At 33.9% G+C, this 25,953-nt stretch overlaps 2 protein-coding genes across 3 annotated transcripts; one reads left to right on the top strand and one right to left on the bottom strand.

The window, feature by feature from the left end:
* Positions 1-10,053: 10,053 nt before the first annotated feature.
* On the bottom strand, positions 10,054-10,904 carry LOC129802907 (peptidyl-prolyl cis-trans isomerase-like 3). The gene is made up of 2 exons (XM_055849108.1): positions 10,828-10,904; positions 10,054-10,756 (listed from the first exon to the last, which is right to left on the bottom strand). Exons 1-2 carry the CDS (start codon positions 10,828-10,830, stop codon positions 10,274-10,276), a joined length of 486 nt encoding a protein of 161 aa, XP_055705083.1. The 5' UTR covers positions 10,831-10,904; the 3' UTR covers positions 10,054-10,273.
* A 265-nt stretch (positions 10,905-11,169) lies between these two features.
* LOC129802904 (7SK snRNA methylphosphate capping enzyme bin3-like) lies at positions 11,170-23,436 on the top strand. Of its 2 annotated transcripts, none has more exons than XM_055849107.1 (4): positions 11,170-11,205; positions 16,153-18,119; positions 18,199-18,345; positions 22,562-23,436. In XM_055849107.1, the coding sequence occupies exons 2-4, from the start codon at positions 16,188-16,190 to the stop codon at positions 23,201-23,203; spliced, it is 2,721 nt and encodes a 906-aa protein (XP_055705082.1). In that variant the 5' UTR covers positions 11,170-11,205; positions 16,153-16,187; the 3' UTR covers positions 23,204-23,436. The 2 variants fall into 2 exon arrangements, with proteins under 2 accessions (XP_055705082.1, XP_055705081.1); XM_055849106.1 differs by lacking the exon at positions 11,170-11,205 and adding an exon at positions 11,598-11,785.
* The last annotated feature ends 2,517 nt before the right edge of the window (positions 23,437-25,953 follow it).

The raw sequence follows: 25,953 nt of genomic DNA, 5'->3' as shown, positions 1-25,953 counted from the left end.
AGGTGTGCCAGAGCCTTAAAAATTCAAATTTATTTTTTTCAAAAATCTTTCATTCAAGCACAAGTTTAAAAGTTTAATGCCCAACGCACAATAACTTAATTGTTTGTAAATATGTTTTCAAAATTTCCTATGAGAGAAAAAGAGGAAACTAGATCTCTGTTTCATTCACTCTCATTGAAATGTCAAAAACATGTTTACAATATAAAAGTTATTGTGCGTTGGGCATAACTCTTTAGCTAAAAGAAAATATTTAGTTTTTGGATTTAAGATTCTGAGAATTCTGAGAAATGACAATTCTGAGAAATCTTGTCCACCGAAAAGTATGTTTTTTTTATCAAAAAAGTCTCCAAAAATCAAGTCCCACAGGCTGAATTTTTTAAAATTTTGAAATGAAAATTTTAGAAAATAATAATTTAAATGTTATACTTTTATATGCCAAAGAGCTTGAATAATAAGTTTGAGTTTGAGTTTGAAGATAAGGAAGAAGAAGAGAATAAGAAAAAGAATATAATAAGAGAAATTTTAAGGATTAATCTTTAAAAGACTCTTCTGATTTTCATACTAAAAACTACTTAATATAGTTTGGTGTTAGATAGGGGAGTGTGGGGCAAAACTTGTCAAAACGCATATGTAATTCTTTTACGAGCTCTGAAAAAACTTAAACGTTTTATAACGAATATATTCTTATAGGAAATTTACTGCTCTACAACATTGCAGAAAACTATTTTCCTCTATCTCGAAAGAAATGTGATTTTCGAGTCATTTTCTAAAAGTCGATTTTGTGGAGATTCTCAAAATTGCTGAGGCAAATTTTGTCAGTCTTCGGATAATTTGTGACGTTTTACTCTAACAAACGTTAAAAATATCAAATAAACATATTTTTTATAGGAAATTTATTCCTCTACAACTTTGTCGAAGATAATTTTTCTCTCTTAACGAAAAATGTTAAAAAAGGGAAATCTAAAAATTCAAAATTACCATTATTACTTGCCTCCTATCCATCCCCTGTATTGTGTTAAAATTTGATAGACTTTAGAAATAAACCACTATCCTCTGTTCCGATAAAAGTAAATATTTTTTCCATTTTATCACACAAAATGTACTAGTGATAGCTAGCAAAACGTAAGGCTTTTTCTCAGAACGGAAACATTAGGGCAAAGTACATACGTACTCTCCCTTCGAAGGTTCATGCCTTTGAATAATGTATTTTTTTATTTTCTGTAAGAGATTTACACATTTTTATTAAATATTAATTAACTTATCATAAATTATTGATAATTATGTGATAAAGTCTCTAGGAAAAATAAAAGAAATATCACATTATTCGAAGGCATGAACGTTCGAAGCGAGAGTACTTTCCCCAAATTTTTCTATTTTTATCAAATCTATGTTCCATCGTTTCATCTTCTCAGACTCGGCATTTTAATAAATTTCCCTTATATATAATTAAATGGAAAATCCTACATTTTTAATCCTTAAAAAAAACTTTATACCTAATGAAATATTCTTGATAGAAAGAAAATTAAGAAATTACACTATGCAACACGGTTTTTTTAACGGAGATCTCACATGGTACGTTTGATAGAGTCAAGTCCCCTGATTAAGAATCTGGTCTTGGTTTTGCTCCTATACGTAACAATTTTTTTTTATTAATACTTTTATATTTTTTCTGCTTTGCCTTACATTATCCGTTATATCTCAGGTTCTAGTGAACGGAACTTGAAAAGTGTGGGTGCGTTGGAAAGCTCATTAGTCAAGCTTCAATTTTGATTATTACAAAAAACCTTGTAAAACCACTCCTTCGGGGTGTAAAATTGAAGTTTCTCTAAAAATTACCAAAAAAATGGTCCTAAAGTGAGGTTTTAAAAATTTGTATAAAATAAACTAAACAAAATATTAAAAATCCAATGATACCAGGTGATACGCCACACTTAGAACTACAATTTTGTTCATCTGAGACATCGGGCTCCGATCACTCTAAATGCCTCATTTGTTGGTTTTTGTCATTTTCCAAAAATATGAAGTACCTATTTTAGAGCAAATTCCCTAAACATTTCTGAGAAAATATCTTTTAAAACTTATGTGAAACATACATAAATGTGGAGATTCTTCTTTGAATCGATCGGGGGACCATCAACATGATTTTCATTTACATTCCCAATTAACCCTCGTTAAAAAGCTTCCAATTTTCCTTTAAGTAATTCAATTTTTGTTTCTATTTATTTCCATCCATCCATCTAATACTATTTCTAGTAGAGGCTAATTTTAAATGAAAGTACGATCTAAAGTCATTGAAATATATTTGCGAAATGATCGCTGATGCGTTTTCTATCTATCATAAAAAGCATTCTAAAATGAATTTAGGGGTTTCTTCTCGCGGTTGAATGTTGATTAGTGATATTAATGAAAATCATGTTGATGGTCCCCCGATCAATTCAAAGAAGAATCTCCACATTTATGTATGTTTCACATAAGTTTTAAAAGATATTTTCTCAGAAATGTTCAGGGAATTTGCTCTAAAATAGGTACTTCATATTTTTGTAAAATGACAAAAACCAACAAATGAGGCATTTAGAGTGATCGGAGCGCGATGTCTCAGATGAACAAAATTGTAGTTCTAAGTGTGGCCTATCACCTGGTATCATTGGATTTTTAATATTTTGTTTAGTTTATTTTATACAAATTTTTAAAACCTCACTTTAGGACCATTTTTTTGGTAATTTTTAGAGAAACTTCAATTTTACACCCCGAAGGAGTGGTTTTACAAGGTTTTTTGTACAAGTTCCGTTCACTAGAACCTGAGATATAACGGATAATGTAAGGCAAAGCAGAAAAAATATAAAAGTATTAATAAAAAAAAATTGTTACGTATAGGAGCAAAACCAAGATCAGATTCTTAATCAGGGGACTTGACTCTATCAAACGTACCATGTGAGATCTCCGTTAACAAAAAAAGTTGTGAATTTGTTGCATAGTGTTATGATCCATTTAGTATCTTTACAGATTTCTGGTTACTGAAGTGAAATATTTTACTAAATATTTCAATTTTTTTACTGACCACACTTCTTAATTTGCTAATCAATAATGCTTCTGCATTATTTGGCAACTTCATACACATAATTTTTACTATAAAAAATGAAAAGATCCCAGTGAAAGATTCACAGGATTCTAATACCAATAGGTTTTCCAATACAATATGTCCAATCCTCTAATAATATCCGGATTCCGGATATATCCCTCCACACTGCCTCTCTATAGTTCTTAATTATCCCTTCTAAAACTATAAGAAATCTTGTCAATGAGCCCCAGTGTAATTACGGAAATTACGATCTAAGATGATTGCACAAGAAAATAGAATTCTCTTATTTTCTATTTCCCGAAACTTAAGCCTTAATTTATCCTCTTTTATTTTTGGTTATTTTAAAGGTTAAAGTCAATACACTTACCATAAGTTCATTGATCAGGACCCAACACCCTCAATTCACATCAAGTCTATAAACTTCATCAAATTTTACTATAACAATGGTTCATATTTGTTTCTCGCTTACTGCAGTTTTATTAATTTATTTTTTGAAAGCTTCAAAAGTTACTGCGAATAATAATTTTATTAGGTCAATTATCTAAAAAAAAATCGCTGTTCAAAATTATTTAGATTAAAATGCGAAAGAAGGTTGTAACTTAGAGATCTATTAATTCGCGAAATAGATCCTTCAAATCTAAGTTTAAATAATTTTTTGTCTCATATAAGGAAACCTATTAAAGAAGGATAAAGTCTAATGCAGAAGGATTTTTCGTCAGTTAAAAGACAATAGTTATTATTGGATTATTTTGGAAAACTTGATTGGGAATCAAAGGGATCAAAGGCCTGAGAAAAGGACGAAACGGAAACCCTGAATTGATATTTTGATCTGTATTTTTGAAATCTTCAGAGAGAAAAATATCGCCCCGAACCTGTACTATCTGTTCATAATTTTCATAATATTTTTTAATCCATAAATGTAATATTTTAACCAACAAATAACGAAATAATATGTTAGAAAGTTAATCAACGTTCCTCGAGTTCGAGATAACAGAGATAACAGCAACAGCGGCTACAGCAGTTACTTCCTATAAATTTAAATAAAAGTCGATAAAGAAGCAGAGGAATACCCGCTGGTAGTTTCAATTAAAGACACAAACCTTAAGAAATGGACAAGGGCAACGCAACGCAATACTATGCTGTCAGTTTAGTACATTTTTGAAACAAATGCTTACACTTCGGTTTGAACTTCCGATGCAGAAAGACGTGCCTTTGTGAGAAAATTAAATTTCTTCACAATTATTGTTGTTTTTATCATCAAATCTTTTCTTTTATAATACGTAGTGATTGCTGTGAATAGTTTTAAGTATTGTAGTGAAAAATAGACTGGAAATATAGTGAGAAACAAAAACGGACAAAGATAAGACAAGTTCAGACAAAACAAAACAGAGTGCTTACGATACATTGTGAAAGTTTTGAACAAAAAGACAATAATTTATTGAACTTTTAAGAAGTAGTGATGGTTGATCCTGGGGGCAATTGCCTCCAGGAGCCTGAGGGCAACCGCCCTCAGGACCCTGGTGATCCTGGTGGAACTCAACGAATTCCCAGAGAACCCAATCTATACATGGAAGGATTTCACTACGGGACATCATACCGTGTAGTGATTTTCAGAGAGGACCCCTCTAAAAAAATTAACGACATGGATGTTGGGGTTTGCCTCAACAAAATTTACCCAGCTGGTGAGATTATTGAAGTTGCAAAAGTGAACAGAAAAAACGTCGTTGCATACTTCAAAACAAAAAATGGTGCCAACACATGTGTCAGTGAAGAGAAAGTGAAACCCTATGGCTATAAATGCTACATCCCAACCTATTATGTAGCATCAATGGGAGTCATCAAGGGAGTGTCTGTTGAGCTCTCTGAGGAAGAACTCCAAGAAAAAATTCGGACAGTAAATGGGAATGAAATCAAAGTAAAAAGAGTTATGAGAATAAAGCGCAAAGATACTGAGAAGGGTGTCGAAATTCTTCATACCACAGAAAGAATCAAAGTTCTTTTCCATGGAACTATCCTTCCACGGGAAATCTTCTGTGAATCAGCAAGACGCTTTGTTGATTTCCAAACCCGAAAGACTCTACAATGCATGAAATGCCTCAGATTCAATCACCACGAAAAATTCTGCAGGGAAGAAGTCGGTATCTGTCACCAATGTGGAGAAATCAAAGGACATGACGACAACTGCAACAATAAAAGATGCATTAATTGTTGGAATAATGAAAATAATGCACATTTTGCGACCGACCTAAACTGCCCAGAAAGGATAAATGCTGAAGAAATTAATAAAATAATGGTGGAACAAAACATGTCCAGAGGGGAGGCATACCGGCTGAAAAATCACCAGAAAAGTGAAGCAAGGTCTTATGCAAACATCGTTGCACAGAATATGTTCGATGGTCTTGATCTGGAGGAAGAAAATCCAGAACTAAACGCATTCAACCAAAGGAAGAAAAACAGACCTCCAAGGAGACGAGGTAGAAGGAGGAGTTTCACAATAAAGGGTTTTAAGAGAAACATGGGACAAGAAATCAATCAGGGATCTTCAGAAGAGGCCTTTGAAATCTCGGACATCGAGGAGACATCAAATACTGAGACTGAAAAATTACCAGTACCATCGACCTCCCAATTGGAAACGAACCAACAAAACCAGGCTGTTGCCCAATCAAGTAATCAAGAAGAACAAGCAGCCCGAATCCTGACTGCCTTGAAGGAAAAGCGTCAGTACCCAACATCATCGTCAGATGAGCAAACATACCAAAGTAACAAAAAGACAAAAACCTTTGATTTTAAGGTAACAAATATTTATAATAATACACCTAATAATAACGATGAAGAAATGTCAGAAGAAGAATTCCTTTCCGATTTGTCTAACATTGACCCAAACAGGGACAATGTTAGATTTCGGAAATAATTTAAATCAGTATAACCTCCTTAATTGGAATATTAACGGTTTCTACAAACACTATGAAGATTTGAAAATACTTATATCAGAATACAAACCAAATTTTATATGTATTCAAGAGACAAGACTAAATGAATTTAATCTCCCTATCCTCAATAATTATAATATTGAATACAAAAATAAATATGAGGCCCACATAAGTAGTGGCGGTGTCCTCATAGCAATTAAACAACAGTATGAATATGAAACTATTAACATTAACACTCCTTTACAAACGATAATTATTAAAGCATATAATCCTATTACTTTTTATATCTGCACCATTTACCTACCACCACAATATGATAGAGAAATTATGAAGCATTTTCAAGAACTAATCTTAAAAATACCTCAACCTTTTTTAATTGTGGGTGATTTTAATGCAAAAAACCCAATTTGGGGTGATAAAAATGTCGATAGTAGAGGCGAAAAGTTAGAAAAAATAATTCACGATTATGATTTGGTAGTTTTAAACAATGGTGAGCCTACTCATATTTGGCATAATGGGAAAACATCTTGTATTGATATTGCTCTCTGTTCAGCTTCCTTAGCAAATATTTTTAATTTTCACACTTATGAAGAACCTCTAAGTAGCGACCATATACCTATTTTACTGAATTTTAATTTCATGAGAAGTACCGACTCAAAACTTCCCAATTGGAAACTAAAGGATTGCAATTGGGATAAATTCCACGTAGAAACTTCTGATATCAACATTGATCCTAATTCCAATGATAATTCTTATCAACAATTCTGTTCTCAATTGATTAATATTGCCAACATTAACTGTCCAAAATCAAAACCAACTATTAAAAAACCTTTACCATGGTTCTCTAAAGAACTTCGCATGAAAATCAAAACTAGGAAAAAATTATATAAATTATCCAGGAAATCGGATAACCCAAATATTTTAGCAGAGTATAAACTTATTAAAGCAGAAATTCAGAAACTATTAAGAAACGCAAGAAGAGATAGTTTTGATAAATACATATCAACTATCAACAGTGAAACTAGCCTGAAAGAAATTTGGAATAAAATTAATATTTTTAATAGAAAAGAAGTCCATAACGAAGTCAAAACTCTTAAAATAAATGGTAATATGATTGATGATACTAAAGAAATAGCTAATATATTTGCTCAAACCTTTTCTAATAACTCATCTGATAACTATTATAACGCTGAATTTTTGAAATTTAAAACAGAAGTAGAACAAAGTTTTTCTTTACCACAATATAACAATACTTCTGATATCTTATATAATCAACCTATAACAATGCATGAATTAAAAAGAGTCATAAATGAAGTGACAGGGTCTTCCCCAGGACCAGATGAAATTCATTACAATTTTATTAAAAATCTAAGTGAAAAAGGTTTAGAAATTCTGCTTAAAATATATAATGAAATTTATGATGGAATTTATTTCCCAGATACCTGGAAAATAGCTTGGGTTAAACCTATTTGTAAACCTGGCAAAAATAACTCCGATCCCAATAACTATCGTCCAATTTCAAGGACATCTTGCCTTTCCAAAATATTAGAACGCATTCTTAATAAAAGATTAGTATACTTTCTTGAACAAAATAAAATTTTATCACAATTTCAAGCAGGTTTTAGAAGGGGCAGAACTACTAATGATAATTTAATTCAATTAACTAATGACATTCATTCTGCCTTTAAAAACAAACAACATCTTTACGCTATATTTTTTGATATCAGTAAGGCTTATGATCAAGTTTGGAAAGTAGGAATATTAAAAGAATTAGAAAAGATTGGAATTAAAGGTAAAATGTTGAATTTCATAGCTAATTTTCTTTTTGATCGTAAAATTCAAGTATATAATGGAAAAAATTTATCAAATCCTTATGAAATTAAAAATGGTATACCACAAGGTTCCGTAATTTCGGTCACTTTATTTTTAATCTACATTAATTCAATTTTTGAAAATATTCCACATGATGTGCAACCGCTAATGTATGCTGACGACCTCGTAGTATATTATGCAGATCATAATGAGGAAATAATACAAAATAAATTATCTGCTACAATAAATAATTTAGAACAATGGAATAGGACCTATGGCCTTAACTTCAATTCAGACAAAACTAAAATAGTTCATTTTTGTAAACTCCGAAAACCCCATGATAATATTGAACTGAAACTCTATGGTAATACCATAGAATGTGTTGAAAGCTATAAATTTTTGGGAGTTATTTTTGATAGAAAACTTAACTGGGAAGATAACACTAGATTAATTAAAACAAAATGTTCAAAAAGGCTCGATATTATTAAATGTGTTGCAAGAAAGAAATGGGGTATCCATAGGAAAACACTGATGATGATGCACAATGCATTAATTGTTAGTACTTTGACCTATGGTATAATAGTTTATGGAAATTTCCATAGCAAAAGCCTTAAAAAACTAAGTAGTGCTTACCATAACAGTATCAGACTAGTTACAGGTGCACATAGAACAAGCCGCATTGAATATTTACTAGTAGAAGCAGGCCAACTACCTTTAAGCATGATTTGCAAGAAATATACTTTAAATTATGGTCTAAAAATAGTAACTTATAGTGACCACCCTCTTTTCAACCTATTTAAAACTGCTTTACAAATAGATAACATTCATACATTGGATCCTTTAGCGAAGGTATTTCGTAATATTTTAATTGAATTAAATATACAAGTCCCACCTTTAGAAATAAACACTAGTTATGACTGGAGCCCTCAAACTCAGAATGAAATTATGATAGACCAAGAATTAACTAAATTTAAAAAAGCTCAACTGACAAGAATTCAACTTGATAAGAAAATAACTCAATATAAAAACTATGAGCAGGTTTATACCGATGGATCTAAATCTTTAAATCATACAGGACTTGCAGTTATCCTACCTAGTGTTGAAATAGCATTCCGAATATATGACGAATGCTCAATATTTACAGCAGAGACAATTGCTATATTAGAGGGCCTAAAATATTTACGGATTGAAAACGCTAATAATAAAAATATTGTTATTTTTTCAGATTCTTTAAGTGCTATCCAAGCTATTAACAATATTAACATAAAACAGAGTAAAACAATTAAAGAAATAATTCAGGAAGCAAATGAAATTAAGGAAGAGCATAATCCTAATATTACAATTTGTTGGATCCCAAGCCACCTTGACATTGAAGGAAATGAATTAGCAGACAAATTTGCCAAAGAAGCTAGTGTAATTAATACAGAATATAAAGTGCCTTATTCAGATATTAAAAACCTTGTCAACCTTAAAATTAAAGAAAAATGGAATGATATGTGGAATACTCTTGAAAATAATAAGATGTACAAAATCAAAAATAATGTAGATAAATATACCACAGTAGATAGAGATAGTAGAAAAAACGAAATAATATTAACTAGATTAAGAATCGGGCATACTGGTATAACGCATAATCCTATTTTTAAAAAAGAATTTCCAACCAAATGTGACTATTGCAATGTAGATCTCAATGTACAACATATATTAGTGGACTGCGCTAAGTACAAAAATATAAGAGAGGAACTACAAATAGATAGAAAAATAGAAATACTACTTAGTGATAATGAAAATGAAGTATTAAAGACTTTAAATTTTTTAGATAAGATAGACTTAAGCAATGAAATTTAATTTTAAGAATGTATATAATGTACAGTTTTAATTACTTATTTTAAAATCAAACTGAAATGTAATGAAATGTATCAACCATAGAGGGCGATACCTTCTTTTAGAAGAAAGCCCTGAAATAAAGATTAAGAAGAAGAAGAAGAAACAAATGCTTATCTTATTCTAATATTCCTCTGTTTCTATGATTAATCTTTCTATTTCTTAAACTTAATAGATCACGGAGTAGATGGAAGCAATGTAAAAATCCCGTATCAAAGATTAAATCCCGGACTTAAAAGTAAAAAAAAATTCCTATTTGAAATTTTACGCGGGATGAGTGTAGTACTACTGACAGCATTGCTACCTTTTATCGACAATTGATTTTCCTAACCTCAAAAACAGAAAAAATATTTTGTAAAAAATAGCATTTTTTATTGAAATCTTAAATAAATATGTTACGTAGTTTAAGCTCTACGTCTGCTTGAACTTTCTTGATTCATCTTGTAGAGCTAATAGCCAGAAGTTTTTTTCAGCCCCGTAAGCTTCTCAAAATTTTTGAGCATTTCATTTAGAATCTGTCCGGGAATTACTGCTGTCGCTCTTAGGAAGGATTTCCTGGTATTTTTGGTCATCCAGCAAGGGGATTAGCGTGAATAGTGACATTATTAATCCGTTTCTCAATCATTGGACGGTAGGTTTTAGGGTTCACCGGAAGTTTTTCCAGTTCATCCAGCACCTCAAAGCCATCAATGACCTTCCCAAAGAGGGTGTACTTGAGATCCAGGTGTGGATGAGCAGCGTAGCTGAAAAAGAATTGGCTTGCATTTGTTCCCGGACCAGAATTCGCCATTGACACCATTCCTCTTTCATTGTGCTTTAGGCTCTCCTTCAATTCATCCTCAAATTTGCCACCGTAGATCGATTCCCCGCCCTTGCCAGTACCTGTTGGATCCCCCGTTTGTACTATAAAGCCCTTGATGTTGCGGTGAAAGAGACAATTATTGTAGTAATCACTGGCACATAGAGCCAGGAAGTTCTCGCATGTTTTCGGGCAATCCTCGACGAAAAGCTCGATTTTTACATCGCCAACATCCGTGTGGAGAGTTACAGACTGCCAGGAAGTAGAAAATGAGGATATTTTTAGTGTATATACTGCATTTCTCTTGGAAAAAGGGCACTTACCATATTTGAACAAACAATAACCTAACTTTTTTCTAAGTCGACTGACAGCAAAGTCAAATTCTTAACGACTTTGAAGCACAAGAATAAAGAAAATGTTATTTGTTTTAAATAAATAGCAGTACTTCTTAGTTTCTATAATAAAACAAGACAACAAATACACAATATAGAAAAGAATTATGAAGAAGGAAGCCGAAGATTTAATTTGTAATTCAAAAAATTAATTCAAAAACCTGAGAAAAAGTTGGGACTTTAAAATAGATCTTTGAAGTTAGTCACATATGGAATGTCGGAAGTTTGCTGTGTGTAGACCTAAACAAAAATATATTAACCCCACTCCCTAGCCAAAATTGTGACAGTTTGTCTCTAGCTTTCAACGAGGTAAGATCTCACAAACTGTGTTTACATTTTTTTCTCCCAAATAACACCTCCCCCTCGACGATAACAGAAATTTTTAACGCACTTTTCCCCATTTTACCTATGCTTCAGTAGTGAGGGTGTATCAGTTGCCAGTACAATCATTGTGAATCTCATAGGATATTTTGCAAAGTTTTTTTCTGTTGTGCGCTTCCTGAGACGTCTTGCTATCGGCCCCCATTGGACAGAGTACGCGAGTGCAAAACGTTTTTCAAACAAGAAGAAACGTCATAAGCATACTCTGTGAGAGCGAGAAGAAGAGAGTTTCCCTAGTGCGAATTTAGGGTGGGAAAGAAAGAAATGGCAATATTGTTCATGCTAATCGCGCTCTAAATTTTATTGCTTTTGTATAGTGTTCAGTATTGAAATTTCTCAGTGAACTGCGACTTTTCTGAAATTAATTGTAACTGCAAAACAATCCCAAAGAAATGTGACAATATTAATAAAGGGTGTAGGATTAATTTCGATTATCAAATTCAAGGATAAAACTTGTTTGGAAACCTTTCTTCTGCGAGTTCATCCCAAGGGACTAGTATCCAGCAGAGTAACTTTGCTCTTGTGTTGTGTACTCGGTGAAATTATTATTAATCGCACCTACCATGATTCTAACAAATTTCTTATACTCCGCGAATGAGCTCATACTTTGCTAAAGTGTTTCTCCCAACTTCCTGATTATTAATAAACCGTTGCTTCAATCAACTAATATCGTAACTTCGATATCTTATCTGTTTGGATTACAAAAAGCTAATTTGTATTTTTCTTTATTTTAATCGGTGTTTTCAATTGATGTGCACTTTATTAAAACTTCCAAAATTGTATTAAAAAAATATACAAGATTTTGAACATCGCCCTAAAAAAGTGACATTATCCCTAAGCCCATCCGGTTCTTTGCTTTCCTTTACAATTTTAGAAATTAGGGAAATAATGGGCAACTGCAACAAGCCCGAGTTCAAAATTCGATATCTTTCAAAACGAAAAAAATAACCGAAGCTACCAGTTTTACCTTTGATCAAGGGGTAACAGGGAATTCCGGCTTAAGTGAAAACAGATTGAAAGAATTTGCTATGAATTGCCTACTATTAGGGGCTAATTTATAAAGTAGTTTTCGAAATGCACACTAAATGTAAGCAAATAATTTTCACGCGGTAAATTTGAAATACATTTCTTATGGCTCTGGCCATAATCTCCGGCACACCTCTTAGATCAGTAAAATTTCATAAAATCAAAATTCGCGTCCCTTTCTTTTCCATAAGATTTGCAGAAGTTTATCCCACTCTTTCGGACTTAAAATTGGACTGAACTACAGTAGACCCTCTCTCAATCGGGAATACGGGGCAAAATGTCATCCGGTTTAGCGATAGAATTGAGCGTCAAAGCCTTTGTAAATTCCACAAAAAGCGCTCAATTATAAAGAATTACGATAAAATAGGAAGAACTACAGCGAATTTCAGCAAATTAGCTTCATAATTAAGCGTGAAAACTGTCAACAAAATTTGTCGCCCGATTGAAAAAAAGCCGATTGAGTGAGAGTCTACTGTTATTTTAATTTGGTGTGATTTTCAAAAGAAGAAGAAGAGTGCGAAAGAGTAGGATAGACTTATACAAAACTTTAAAGAAAGAAAGGGACTTGAATTTAGAGTTTATGACATTTTTCTGAACCAAAAGGTGTGCCGGAGCCATAAGAAATGTATTTCATAAGAAAATTTCATGTAATCGAAATTCACATCCCTTTCTTTCTTAAAAGCTTTGCATAATACTATCCTGCTCTTCCAGATTCTTCTTCTTTTGAACGTTATAAAAAATTCAATTTAGTTCAATCTAAGTTTGAAACCGAAGGAGTCGGATAGACTTATACATCTTTTGAGTAGGAAAGGGAGGACTCAAATTTTGATTTAATGAAATTATACCGAGCTAAAAGGTGTAGGGTAAAGTGATACTAGTTGGACATAGTGTTACAAGTTGGACAATTCGCCGGTACAAGTTGGACAGGGATTTTTTCTTGCTAAATACAGTACAGTAGAGTCTCGCTATAGGCCATCGCTCTATAGTCCACAATTTATCGACCGTTGATTTCAAAACACTGATTTTAAGTTAGGTTATGTTTTTTAGTATGCGACATGCATAATTATTTTAATATTTTTGGCAAACTTTATTAAGTAGTTGTGATAATTGTGATCCACAATGAAGAGAGCAAGGACAAGTACCACAATCGCAAAGAAAGTGGAAGCCGTCGAGCAATTTCAATACTAAAAATCGTTGATAATTTTAAAAAATTACATGGACTACTAATTTTAATTTTAAAAAAGTTGACTATCACAAGGGAGGTCATCGAGTCATCAAATTCAGATTGGCTTCATATTGAGAACATAGACGCGGATAGGGATCATAAGGATCGTGTCATACTCAAAAAGTGCTAAATTTTTTTTTCCTTTGCAAAAAAAGCAATCAAAGGATTCCACAAAATGTTAATGATAAAGAAAGTTCTAGAGAGCCAGCAGGAGCAGTCGTGGTGCAGCGGGCTAGCGGACGGTGTTTACAACGCAAAGGTCCCGAGTTCGATTCTTGCTTTGTGCCGCCTTATTGTTTTTTTTTCTTCTATTATTTTTTTTATCTGTTTTTTTTGTCGGATTTTTTTTTCATTGACCGTAATTTTTCCTTAGTGTATCTATATTTGCTTTGCACTGTAATATACTCCTAATATGAATGTTTAACTAAAGTAAGTGTCTTAAAAGTTCTTCAACGCGTCTGCTTGTTTTAATTTTTTTTTAAGGAATAGAAATTAAGAATTCATCCATATACGGTCTTATTGGTCCTAGATATACATAGCGTTATTTTTATTTGCTTTTTTAAATCACTTGCCTAAGCAATGTGTCTTGCAAAATACATCAATCAAAACGATAGAGTACAAAGCGATAGAGAAATAATTAGCAATCTGCACAAAATCAAGGTATGTTGAATTTTGTTATATTTGAAAATTCAATTCAATATTGTTTTGAGAAAGTTTATTGGGAGCTTTTGCCTAAATTGATTGTGAGTCATACTTTAATTCGGTGTGCTCATTGTGAACATTGTCCTCTGTTTTAATCATTTCTTTACAAAAGTCCTCAATGCACAAATTAGTTTAATAACTAATTAGTGCATGTGGATTTCTGTAAAGAAATGATTAAAACAGAGGACAATGTTCACAATGAGCACACCGAATTAAAGTATGACTCACAATCAATTTAGGCAAAAGCTCCCAATAAACTTTTTCAAAACAATATTGAATTGAATTTTCAAATATAACAAAATTCAACATATCTTGATTTTGTGCAGATTGCTAATTATAATAATTCTCTATCGCTTTGTACATAGATTTATTGATGAATTTTGCAAGACACATTGCTTAGGCAAGTGATTTAAAAAAGCAAATAAAAATAACACTATGTATATCTAGGACCAATAAGACCGTATATGGATGAATTCTTAATTTCTATTCCTTAAAAAAAATTAAAATAAGCAGACGCGTTGAAGAACTTTTAAGACACTTACTTTAGTTAAACATTCATATTAGGAGTATATTACAGTGCAAAGCAAATATAGATACACTAAGGAAAAATTACGGTCAATGAAAAAAAAATCCGACAAAAAAAACAGATAAAAAAATAATAGAAGAAAAAAAAACAATAAGGCGGCACAAAGCAAGAATCGAACTCGGGACCTTTGCGTTGTAAACACCGTCCGCTAGCCCGCTGCACCACGACTGCTCCTGCTGGCTCTCTAGAACTTTCTTTATCATTAACATTTTGTGGAATCCTTTGATTGCTTTTTTTGCAAAGGAAAAAAAATTTAGCACTTTTTGAGTATGACACGATCCTTATGATCCCTATCCGCGTCTATGTTCTCAATATGAAGTCAATCTGAATTTGATGACTCGATGACCTCCCTTGTCAGAGTCAATTTGAGTCTAAGTTGACTCTATCGGAGTCCGTAGAGCAGAGGCGTACAAGAACCGTTGAACTCCTTGAGCTTTTATTATGTGGCTTCCACTTATTATTCTTTGAAAATTTTTCTGTTTTTTACTGCAGATTTATTTTGTGTTTTTTTTTTAACAAATAGATAAATTTTTGACATTCGAAACTAATTAATATTTTTAACCGTTAGGAACCGATTTTGATGATTGTTTTAAAATAAAGTAATTGCATTGAATATTCAGGGCTTATTTATCGATCAATTTCCTGTCTCAGAATTCCGCATAATTAGTGCTTTATTCCAGAAATAGCTTTGACTGAAAATTCTAAAAATTCTTAGGGGAAAGTACTCTCCCTTCGAACGTTCATGCCTCTCAATAATGTGAATTTCTCTTTTCCTAAGAGATTTCCACATGAAAATTGGCATTATTCGAAGGCATGAACGTTCGAAGGGAGAGTACTTTCCCTTACGGCGTTATCACACTTGCACATTAAAATTTTAATGTGATTCACATTAATTGTCGCTTGTGAGCGTCCAAGTATGTTATTTGTGTCTTTGAGTCACTTCATATTTAGGGTTTTTTTTATTTATTGATAAAGAAGTGGACTTGGCCTGCAAAAATAAGTTTAAATTTACCTAAAGCATAAATATTTTTCACATTAAAATATTAAAGAGAAAATCGCATTAATTTTTCGCATTAATGCTATAAATCAATTTATATCAAATTTTGCGGGTCAAGTCTACCTTTTTATCAACAAATAGATCAAATTTTGAATATAAAATGATTTAAACACACAAATTACACATTTGGAGTCTCACCAGCGACAATTAATGTGAATCATATTAAAATTTTAATGTACAAGTGTGATAACACAGTTACGGTTAGTCGTTAACTTCCGATAAAACTCTTAGGAATCTCACCTTTTATATGCTAATCTAGCCTTATCATTCCCATTGAAGATAAAAAATAAGAGTCAACAGAGCGGTTTTTGCCGATGACAGAGGAGAGAGCAACGATGGAGAATCCGCCGCAGGAGGCGGCAAAGGAGCCCCCAGAGGAACTGGGGACGGCGGAAGCAAAGACAGTCGCGGTGGGAATGAGGAAGGGTAGTCGAAAGCGAAAGCGTCAACAGGCCAATATGAACAAATGGGTTTTTAAGCGGCAAAAATGTCAGCAGGCCAATCAGGAGAATTGTCATCAGAACAGGAAGCATTTTCAGAAGAAGAACCGACGACTTCAGGTTTTTCCCACGCTATCAAAATTTTTTCTGCCCGACAAACGACCAAGGAAGGAACTAATTGTGCCACCGACAAAATTTCTTTTGGGTGGAAATATTTCTGATCCTCTAAATCTGAACAGTTTGCAGAATGAGGCCATTCATGCCAGTATGAATGCAGCAACACCCAAATCCTCCCCAATGACCACTCCGCCCAAAGTGGAAGTGATCATTCCGCCAAATATCCGGGATCCATTGCATCTGCTCGATCCGGTGGATTCCATTGAGTATGAGAAACAATTGATCTCGCCCATGAAGCGACGCTCTAAGCATCGCAATAGGAAGAAGAAGAAGGTGAATAAGAGAGAATCTGTGGGGGCGAGTGCTGAAGAAGAGAGACCAGCAGCTGTTGCTGTAGCAGCCAAGGAGGAAGTGCCAGAGCGTCAGGCTGAGGAAGTGGTTTCGGGTGATGAACAGAGACGGACAAGTGAGAGGGAAAAAGTTGTGCGTGAGTTGAAACTCGATCTCAGCGGTGAAGGAGGAGCAGGAGGAAGTGGCAGGAAGAGGAGAATAAGTGAGGGTCCGGGAAATGGTGGAGGGGGAAAGCCAAAATTGCGACGGATGGATTCAATGGATAAAATTGTGAGTCCGGTGATTCCACAGCCGGGAGCTTGGAAACGACCACCGAGACCCATTCCGTCGGGGCCACAGGGTGCTGCTGGGAGGAATCGGACCCGGACACATTCGCAATCAACACAGGCTGATGATTCAGACTCACACATTCAGAGTCCTCTGGAGGAGCAAAAGGATCTACCGAGGGAGGAGCAAGAAGTCAAAGAGAAGACACCAGAATCCACGGAGAAAGTTCAGGAGGAGGACCCAGAGGCCAAAGATGCCCCAGTCGAGGAGAAAAAGCCCAGATTCAAGGGGAAAGATGAGAAATTTCAGTACGGGAATTACGATCGTTACTACGGCTACAGAAATCTCAATGAGATGATGGACGTTCGACTGAAGGTTTTCACGAGGCATGCTTTCCTGTTTCAGAAGAAGGATGTCCTGGATATTGGATGCAATGTGGGACATCTGACAATTGCCGTGGCCAAGAATCTCAATCCAAAATCCGTGATGGGGATTGATATTGATGCAAAATTGATTGAGAGAGCACGAAAGAATCTTTCGCTCTACGTGAGGATTCCACGGAGTCCGAAGCAAGCCATAGAGACAAAAACCACCTCCCAGGAAGGAGGAAAGGACGAAGAACCAACGGCAGAAACTTCTACAGTGACAGATAAAGAAGCCGAAGAAAAAAAACCAGAAAAGTGGACCAGAAAGAGAATGAGATATCATGAAAATCGTCAGAAGAAAGCAGATTTCTTTCCAAGCTCCTTTCCACTCTGCTACGGCATTGTGCCGGAATTGAATGTCAATCCGACTGATCAAAAGGACGATGAAGTATACCCAAAGTTTCCCCGCAATGTCTTCTTTCGCACCTTGAACTATGTACTCAAGGATGAAAGTCTCCTGGGAGCTGACACTCAACAGTACGATTTGATAATGTGCTTGAGTGTCACAAAGTGGATTCATCTGAATTTTGGCGATACTGGTCTCAAAATTGCCTTCAAGAGGATGTTCAGTCAATTGAGACCAGGAGGAAAGTTGATTCTTGAAGCACAAAATTGGGCCAGTTACAAGAAAAAGAAGCGACTCACGGTAAGATTAAATTGACACAGTATGTCATGGAGAACTTTTAAGTAATCTCTTCCTCTTTTTTTTCTTTTTTTCATTCTAGGAAACCATCTTCAACAACTACAAGAGTATTGAGTTTTTTCCCAATAAGTTTCATGAGTATCTTCTGAGTCCTGAAGTAGGATTCAGCCATAGCTACGCCTTGGGAGTTCCAAGGCATCTAAGCAAAGGATTTCGACGTCCTATTCAGGTAAGATTTTTATTTATCGTTAGGGGAGACTGGGGCAAAATTTGTCAATTCTAAAATTTTAAAATTCGATATCTTCCCAGAAAAAAGAGATCGATGTTTCCAATATCATAGATTGCTTTCATGAACCTCAATAAACGTCAAAGATTTTAAGGAATTCGAGCAAGGAATATAAAAAATTAAAAAAAAATATATTGAAATATTGATCCCTGTTTTTAAAATATTTGCCCTTCAGGAGATATCAAATTTCATTAACTTACTTTCCTAAATTGATGCATTAGTGTGTGTTTGCTGTATAATTTGGATATCCTGAACACGAATCTGCCGTCCGTTTGAGAATTTTTAAAGTGATTTTCCTCCAGATTCAGATTTATCAAAAATGACCACTGGGTAAAATTTATCAGAAAGCATGGGGCAATAATTGGTAGAAAACGAATAATTCCGACATTTAACATGGCGAAAAATCACATCCGCTCATTGGTTCTGATTAGACTGCAGATGACTTTTGAGGCAGCACAATTCCAACAGGAAGAGATTAACCCTTTAAGGATGATTGGAACACCGGTGTCCCATAAAGAAAATAATTTTTCCTGACTACCTGAAGTTATTTTTTTCTTATGTCTGTACATATAATTGTAAAGTAAAAGGTTGAAGGAATCCACAATATATTTTGCAAGGTTCTAGCTATTTGATATGTAGTAAATGTTTATACTCAAAAATGGCGAATTTTTAAATTCTCAAATTCATAATTGATTTTATTTATTTTTTATATACTTCTAATATTTTTTAAGCAAAACCCTTTTGGCAGCGGAAAATATAAGCGAAAAATGTTATTCATTGGTATTGTCAGAATAATTAAATTTTTGGGCTATTTTTGTCCCTATCGTTCATAGAGGCGCAAAATACACCGAATCACACTCTGTTGGACTTTCCAAGGTTAGATGTAAGACTTATCATTGATTATGTTTAAATGATTTTTGGAAGAATTCTCAACATCACAAATGTTTTTTGAGGGTTTGAATTTTTCCGAAGATCCATAAACACAAAACACTCTCCTCCACCTTTCTTCCTGTACTATGCTATGTGACATTTAGGGTCATTTGCCTAAAGCGAGACAGTTTGAAAAGTTGGACAAAGCAGTGTGGAATGTGAGACACCTCCTTAAAAACTTGATAATAAATCAATTAAATATTTCAATTTTCGATAAAAAGATTATTAAACCTAATTTTATGATTATTTTAGAAGTTAAAAATGCAAAAGTCGTTATTAAACAATCAAAGGGTGACTTGCAAGAAGAATTTAAAAAATGTATTGCATGCGTGATATTCATAACATTGACACAGTAGTTGTCATTTTCTCTGTTTCTTATGGAAGTTGCTAGGAAAATATCAAAGTGTTTTGTTTGATTTTTCGGCATAATTTGTGAAATATTATTAAGTCCGTAGTGAAAATCGAGGGACATACATCTATTTAAAAGGCGAATAAAAAAAATTGTGAAATATGACATTTAAAAAGGATAGAAAAGTGATTTAATTTCGCGTTGCTTTCAAAACAAGTTTTATGAAATCTTAGACAAGTTGATTTTGTAAATAAATTTGGTGGTTTTGTGCAGTGAAATCATGTTAACAAGAACGACAAAGATCCTTAAGTATCCGGAGAAATAGTTGCAACAGCACTTAGCAGCTGATAAGGAGAAAATCTCCTGGAAAAGGCTACAAAAATTTCCAGATTCCGAAGACCACTTTTCTAAACAGAGAAACAGAGAAAACCCTCAACAGAGGGTTACCCTCAACCTTAAACAGAGAAAACCCACAACATTTGATTTTCTATTTATTATTTGTATGATATTTTGTCATTAATATCACTATGTCCAACTTTCCAAAAGTTTTTGTCCAACTTTCCAAAATTTTGTCCATATTTTCAAAATGTGTTATTTTTTAATTTCCGTGAATTTTCCGATTATTTGGTTGCCATATTTAATAACAACTGTTAAGATTCTGTTAAAATATTTGTTACAGAATCCCATGATACAAAAAAAATGGTAAAAAATAATTATTTATTCAGTTTAAAAATGCATTTAAAATTGAATTTTTTTTTAAGTGTCTCGCTCTCCACCATTCACCCTACTTGGCAAACTTCGTTCAGTTCAACTCGCTAATTCGCTCTTCTGGCATTTCTAAGCCGACGAAGAGAATTTTCTTGCCAAAAACAGCTTTTGGAAAACAATTTTAAAAACACATTTTTGGTTTAGATATTAAAAAGTGGTCTGCATAAAGTTAATAAAGGAATAAATTTCCTATCAAAATATCTCAATTGAATATTTCCTTCATTCACGAGAACCCGTGACAAAACGAAAGAAAATGACAAAAAATACCCCACGTTTGACAAAATTTGCCCCAGCTGTATTGAGAATTTCCACAAAATCATCTTTTGGAAAATGGCTCGGAAAGCGCATTTCCTTTTGAGTTAGAGGAAAATAACTTATATAAATTAAGTTGTAGAGCGATAAATTTCCTATAAAAATATGTTAAATAGAAATCATTTAGATTCACTGATAGCTTGTAAAAAAATAAAATATCCGTTTTGACAAATTTTGCCCCAGTCTTACTTAATTTTTAAATGATTTATTTTTACTTGACTCCGGATTAACGGTTAAAGATTTAATTTTGGGGTCTTCGCAAAAATATTCCGTAAATCTGCCTTGAAAAGCAACAAATGCCCTTCACTTTCTCGCAAATTTCACTCTTTTCCTTCAATTGAATACTTCCTTTGACTAAAACGTTAGGGGAGACCGGGGCAAATTAGCTAGCAAACGAAATTTTTCTTTGCCCATAATTTGTGAGAAAATGTTTGAATCGGGCTGATAAATATTTTTTATTGAATTGAGAGGGAGGTGTTTACTCTTAATAATAGGAAATAATAATATCCCATTGGCATTGTCTATAATTCTACTCAATTGCGGAATACTGGAAAATATGCTGTGGCCTAAAAATTGACTGCTCGTTAACCCTCTAACAGTGTTTTCTTTAATATCCAAAAAAAAAGTAGTTAAATAATTTTGTCCAGGGTAATTCATGGTCCACTGAACTCAAAAATACCATCCATTTTTCATTATCTCTTTCCGTTTGGGCGCCAGGTGAGAAAAGGTAAAGACCGCCTCCAGGCGGTCATATTGGTTTCTAAATTATCGGTTTTCAAAGCTGTGTTCATTCCTATTCTCACCTATGGTCATGAGATTTGGGTAATGACCAAAAGTATAAGATCGCGAGTACAAGCTGCCGATATGAGGTACCTTCGGGCGGTTAAGGGAATCACTCGTCGAGATCGAGTGAGGAATGTAGCCGTTCGTGAGGAACTAAGAGTCGAGGAACTGCTTCTTCGGGTTGAGAGATCACAACTTCGATGGTATGGACATGTTCAACGCATGAATGAAAAAAGATTCCCCAGAAAAGCTATGCAAGCCATTGTGAGAAGGCGTCGACCTTGAGGTAGACCTAGGGCGAGGTGGCTGAATCAAATTCAGAATCTTGCCTTGGAACGCCTCGGGATCGAACCCGAACATCTTCCTGAAGTGGCGGAGGATCGACAAGCATAGGCTGCTAATTTGGATGTCATGGGCACGCGACCCCAATAGGGATAAGCGGTTGAAAATGAATGAATGAATTGTTTTAATTATTTTTTGCCAAAAAGGTTTATAAACATTAGTCCGCGCTAGTTCGTCTTTGGTCTTAGTTATTTGAAAATACAGTACACTCTCGCAAATTCGGCTCTTTTAAGATCGGGCTACTTTTTAATTCGGGCAGCGGTTACATTTGAAAAAAGTTTGTTGTCATTTTTCAAATTTGATTATGTTTATCAAATGAATCAAATATGCTCAAATTTGGCATGGTTTGTCATAGTTTTGATGTGATTTTGCATTATTGAGGGATTTTCATGCAATTTACGTTATACAATGAGTGTGTAAACTCAATATCTATATGCACATGAATAAAAAATCGTTGCATTTTAAAAAGTTTGTCGCCCGAATTTCTGTCTAATTCGGCTGACATTTCGGTCCCATATGCCCGAATTTGAGAGACTCTACAACATTTTATATTCTCGAAAGTCTAACGTGCCTGAAGCTGCCCCTCGCTCCCTTATCAATAAACTATATACTGGCAATAATATAAATTAAATTTTATGAATAGCAAAAATCAATGAAGCTTTCCTTTGCTTGCAGTTGTATGTTAAGGGCGACTTCACGCCTAGTCAAGTGAGATGGAGCGATGCCCATCATCCTCAGACACCCTACACTCCCTACCGTGGAATCTATGCGGAGATGATGCTGCCACCGCCAAAGCTCAATTCAGTTTACGGCCCTGAAAGTACGCCGTATGCTAATTGTGGCAGCTACAGCTACCGCTACACTCCCTCCCAGAGCATCTCCTCCACATCGCAGTACTACAATCCGCTGGAGACGGACAGCTATCTGCCCAGCTATGACTCTGAGGTGCCCGGACGTAGGTATTGCTTCGTTGCATCTCCACTGTACACGGGCGTTTGGTCTCCACCGGCCAGTGGACGCAATTCCACCTCACAGACGCCCATCTACAGCAGTGGGAGCAACAGTGTCCGGGATGGGGATGGAGAGGATAGCTATGGGGGCTCTGGAAGGCGTCATGTGTACCCACCAGGTATGAGTACACGCAGCGTTAATGATGAATGTGAGGGAGTTTCCGGCGAAATTCAGCATGTCTATGCTATCAATGAGGATGGCAATAGCTGTGATAACTCCTCGTCACCACAGATCAACAATCCAGGATCGGATCCGGAAAATGAAGAATCCCAACCGGCATTCACGAGCCAATCGCCACAGCAGTGAATTCATCAAAAGGGGGGAATCGGAGATGTCGATATGTGCATCTTGTACAAATTTTCTAGCCAGAGAGAGAGAGAGTAGTTTATCCTCTTTTCCACCTTCCTGCTCTATAAAAAAAATTTTGTAGACATTTTACCTCCAGCATTTTACTCGGCATATGCAAGCATTTTACGCTAGAAACAATGTGGACAGAAGTTTCAGTGCTGAAAATAAAAGCTTTCCCAGCTTCATAGAAATCAAGGAGTGTTTGATTTTGGGGGATTTTTTTTTGGGTTTTGGGGTCGATGGCAATCGCAGCTTTTTGCAGTGTCGTGATTTTCTTCCTTTATCATGCTTTCTATCATAGGTGCCGGATGTCCCTAACATGTACAGCTTGCTCCATATCATGGGAATAGGATGGACAGAAGATGAGATTCTGGCGGGCGCGCAAGTTATCCAGAATTTTTCCGGATAATCACAGTGACATAAGCGTACGCGGGAAATTTGTGAGGTTAGGTTTATTGCAAGGGGGAGAATAGGGTCGGAAGTGGTGTACAGCTGAAAATGAAATGCTTGGAAGTCTTTGGAAGTGGGAGTACTCGTATATAAAGTCTTTTCTGTCTAATTCCGTATTTTTCAGACTACGTTACTTTTATTTATTTTTATTTATTTATTTCCAAAATGACGGGACGTCATCCATTGGATGGTTTCCCGTTACGTTACTTTTAGTTGAGATTTTTAATTCGAGCGGCAAACTAAAAAGTTTGTTTAACACTTTAAAATCCGAGTCAAAAAATCACGTAAAAAACCAAATTAAAATATTATTAAATGAATTAAATTAAAATAAAATGCCAGTGTTGATATTCTCCACAAAAAAACCATATTTTCAAGTTTTTTGTTCCGTAAGACTTTTACAGCAGTTCGAGGACTCGTAAATTATTTTTTGAATAAATATTTTCCCAATTTTCTTGTCAATTTTATATAAATTTTGTGAAAATGGACAAAAAATGCCAAAGTGAATTTTTACTGATTTTCGTAGAAAAAAGCCAATTTCTATTGAATTTCCTTTTTCTTAGCAATTTGGTAAGGATATTAGAACACATATCTATATATTTTCCTGTAAAATTTTCAAATTCTCATTAATTTGCGCTTTTTGTTTAATAAAATTTTATGTGAAGTTCCAATAGGAATTCGGAAAAGAAAAATAAGACGTAAAGTGAATTTTCACCTTATTTTTCTCTGTAGTACCACTTTACAACAATTTTAGGTCTTATATTATTTAATTTTTTATAATTATTTTTACATTTTCACGTATTTTTAAGATTTTTTCAAATCGTTACAAAATTCAAAAAATGGTAACATTTTTTAGGTTATGTAGAATAAACCATTCAAATGTCCATTTCGGATGCAAACTCCATATAAAGAAAAAGGTGGCATTTTACGCCAATTTGGTATTCTACGCCCATTTTTTGTTTTTTTCCCAATTTTTTTAAATAATAAAAAAGTTATCAACTATTTTTTTGGACTAAACGAAAGCTAATTAAATTCTCTACACATTCGTGTTATCACTTTAGCATAATATTGAATAGAATTCCTACTATGAAGCTCCAAACTTAAAATTGGAGTAAAATACCACTTTGGGTTTTAAAGTGTTATATTTTCAAGTTCGATTCTGACAATAAATGGAGCAAATACGCTCAAATTTATTATAGCTTAATTTGTGTCGTAATTTTTCTGAGGAAAATATTCAGTTGAATAATAATTTTCCTTAATTTTTACAGAAATTTCAAATTCATGTAGTGGTTCGCAAATAATGACATAGCATTGCAGTTGACTTTCAATCAATTTTATATATATATATATATATATATATATATATATTCTAATTTATAATAGTATTCGTGGGACTTTTTCGCGAATGTCGTTAAAGGGTATCCCATAGGTTACCTCCACCTCCACCATTTTTTGTTTACCTTTTTGCATATAACTGAGAGGATTTTAGTGTATTACATCTCTTCAATGTCAAAAGTATTCGACAAAAAAGTAGATTTGTGCTTTTGAGAACTATTACAAAGAGGAACGAAAAGGTGCATTTGTAATATTTAATGCTAGACTAATTTTGGAAAGGTCTAAGTGATGAACTTCCATTAAAGAAACATTTTGGGGGTTTATTTAGATCGCGTCCTTGCTCTAAGGAAGATTAAAAAGTAGTTTTGAAAATTTAGAAATAAGGATTTATCCTTCGAAATATCAATTTCATTTTAAACGGTCTATAATATTGATGCCAATATTGTGAGTATCTTAGTGGAAGAAAATTTGTGAATAACAATTGAAAAGATTGTTAAAATGTTGGAAAACAATCTCGAAAACAATAATTAAATAGTATTTCGCTATTTAGAAAATCTTGAATGTGTTTGAAAGCTCAATACATGGGTGCCACATTCTTTCACTGAAAGGAATAAGGAGGACTTTATGAATATGGCCATTTTTCTCCTGATTATGTTGCCAATAAAAAATCTTTTCTGGATTGATTGGCGACCAGGTAATGAGGAACTAATCTAATACAACAATAGCGAAAAAGATCCCGGAAAAAATAGCCAAGCTTGTTTCAAAAGTTGATTAGCAAACATCAAACACTTTTCCAAAGAGTGCAAAATGTTTCTATTTTAAAGGATTTTAAAACCAGGGAGATAATCAAGCTTAATAAAATATGAAGATACATCTGAAGTGCAGAATTAGTTGTTGCACTCGTACTTTGAACTCTAACCACTCTA

This window comes from Phlebotomus papatasi, chromosome 2, assembly GCF_024763615.1.
Source record: "Phlebotomus papatasi isolate M1 chromosome 2, Ppap_2.1, whole genome shotgun sequence".
NCBI lineage: Eukaryota > Metazoa > Arthropoda > Insecta > Diptera > Psychodidae > Phlebotomus > Phlebotomus papatasi.
The sequence above is the reverse complement of the archived record's forward strand: the minus strand, read 5'-3'. Positions and strand labels throughout refer to the sequence as shown.

Coding starts and splice junctions, on each gene's coding strand:
- LOC129802904 (XM_055849107.1), top strand. CDS start 16,188: ATGACAGAGGAGAGAGCAACGATGGAGAATCCGCCGCAGGAGGCGGCA. Junction 18,120..18,198: donor AGAAAAAGAAGCGACTCACG/GTAAGATTAAAT, acceptor TTTTCATTCTAG/GAAACCATCTTCAACAACTA. Junction 18,346..22,561: donor GATTTCGACGTCCTATTCAG/GTAAGATTTTTA, acceptor CTTTGCTTGCAG/TTGTATGTTAAGGGCGACTT.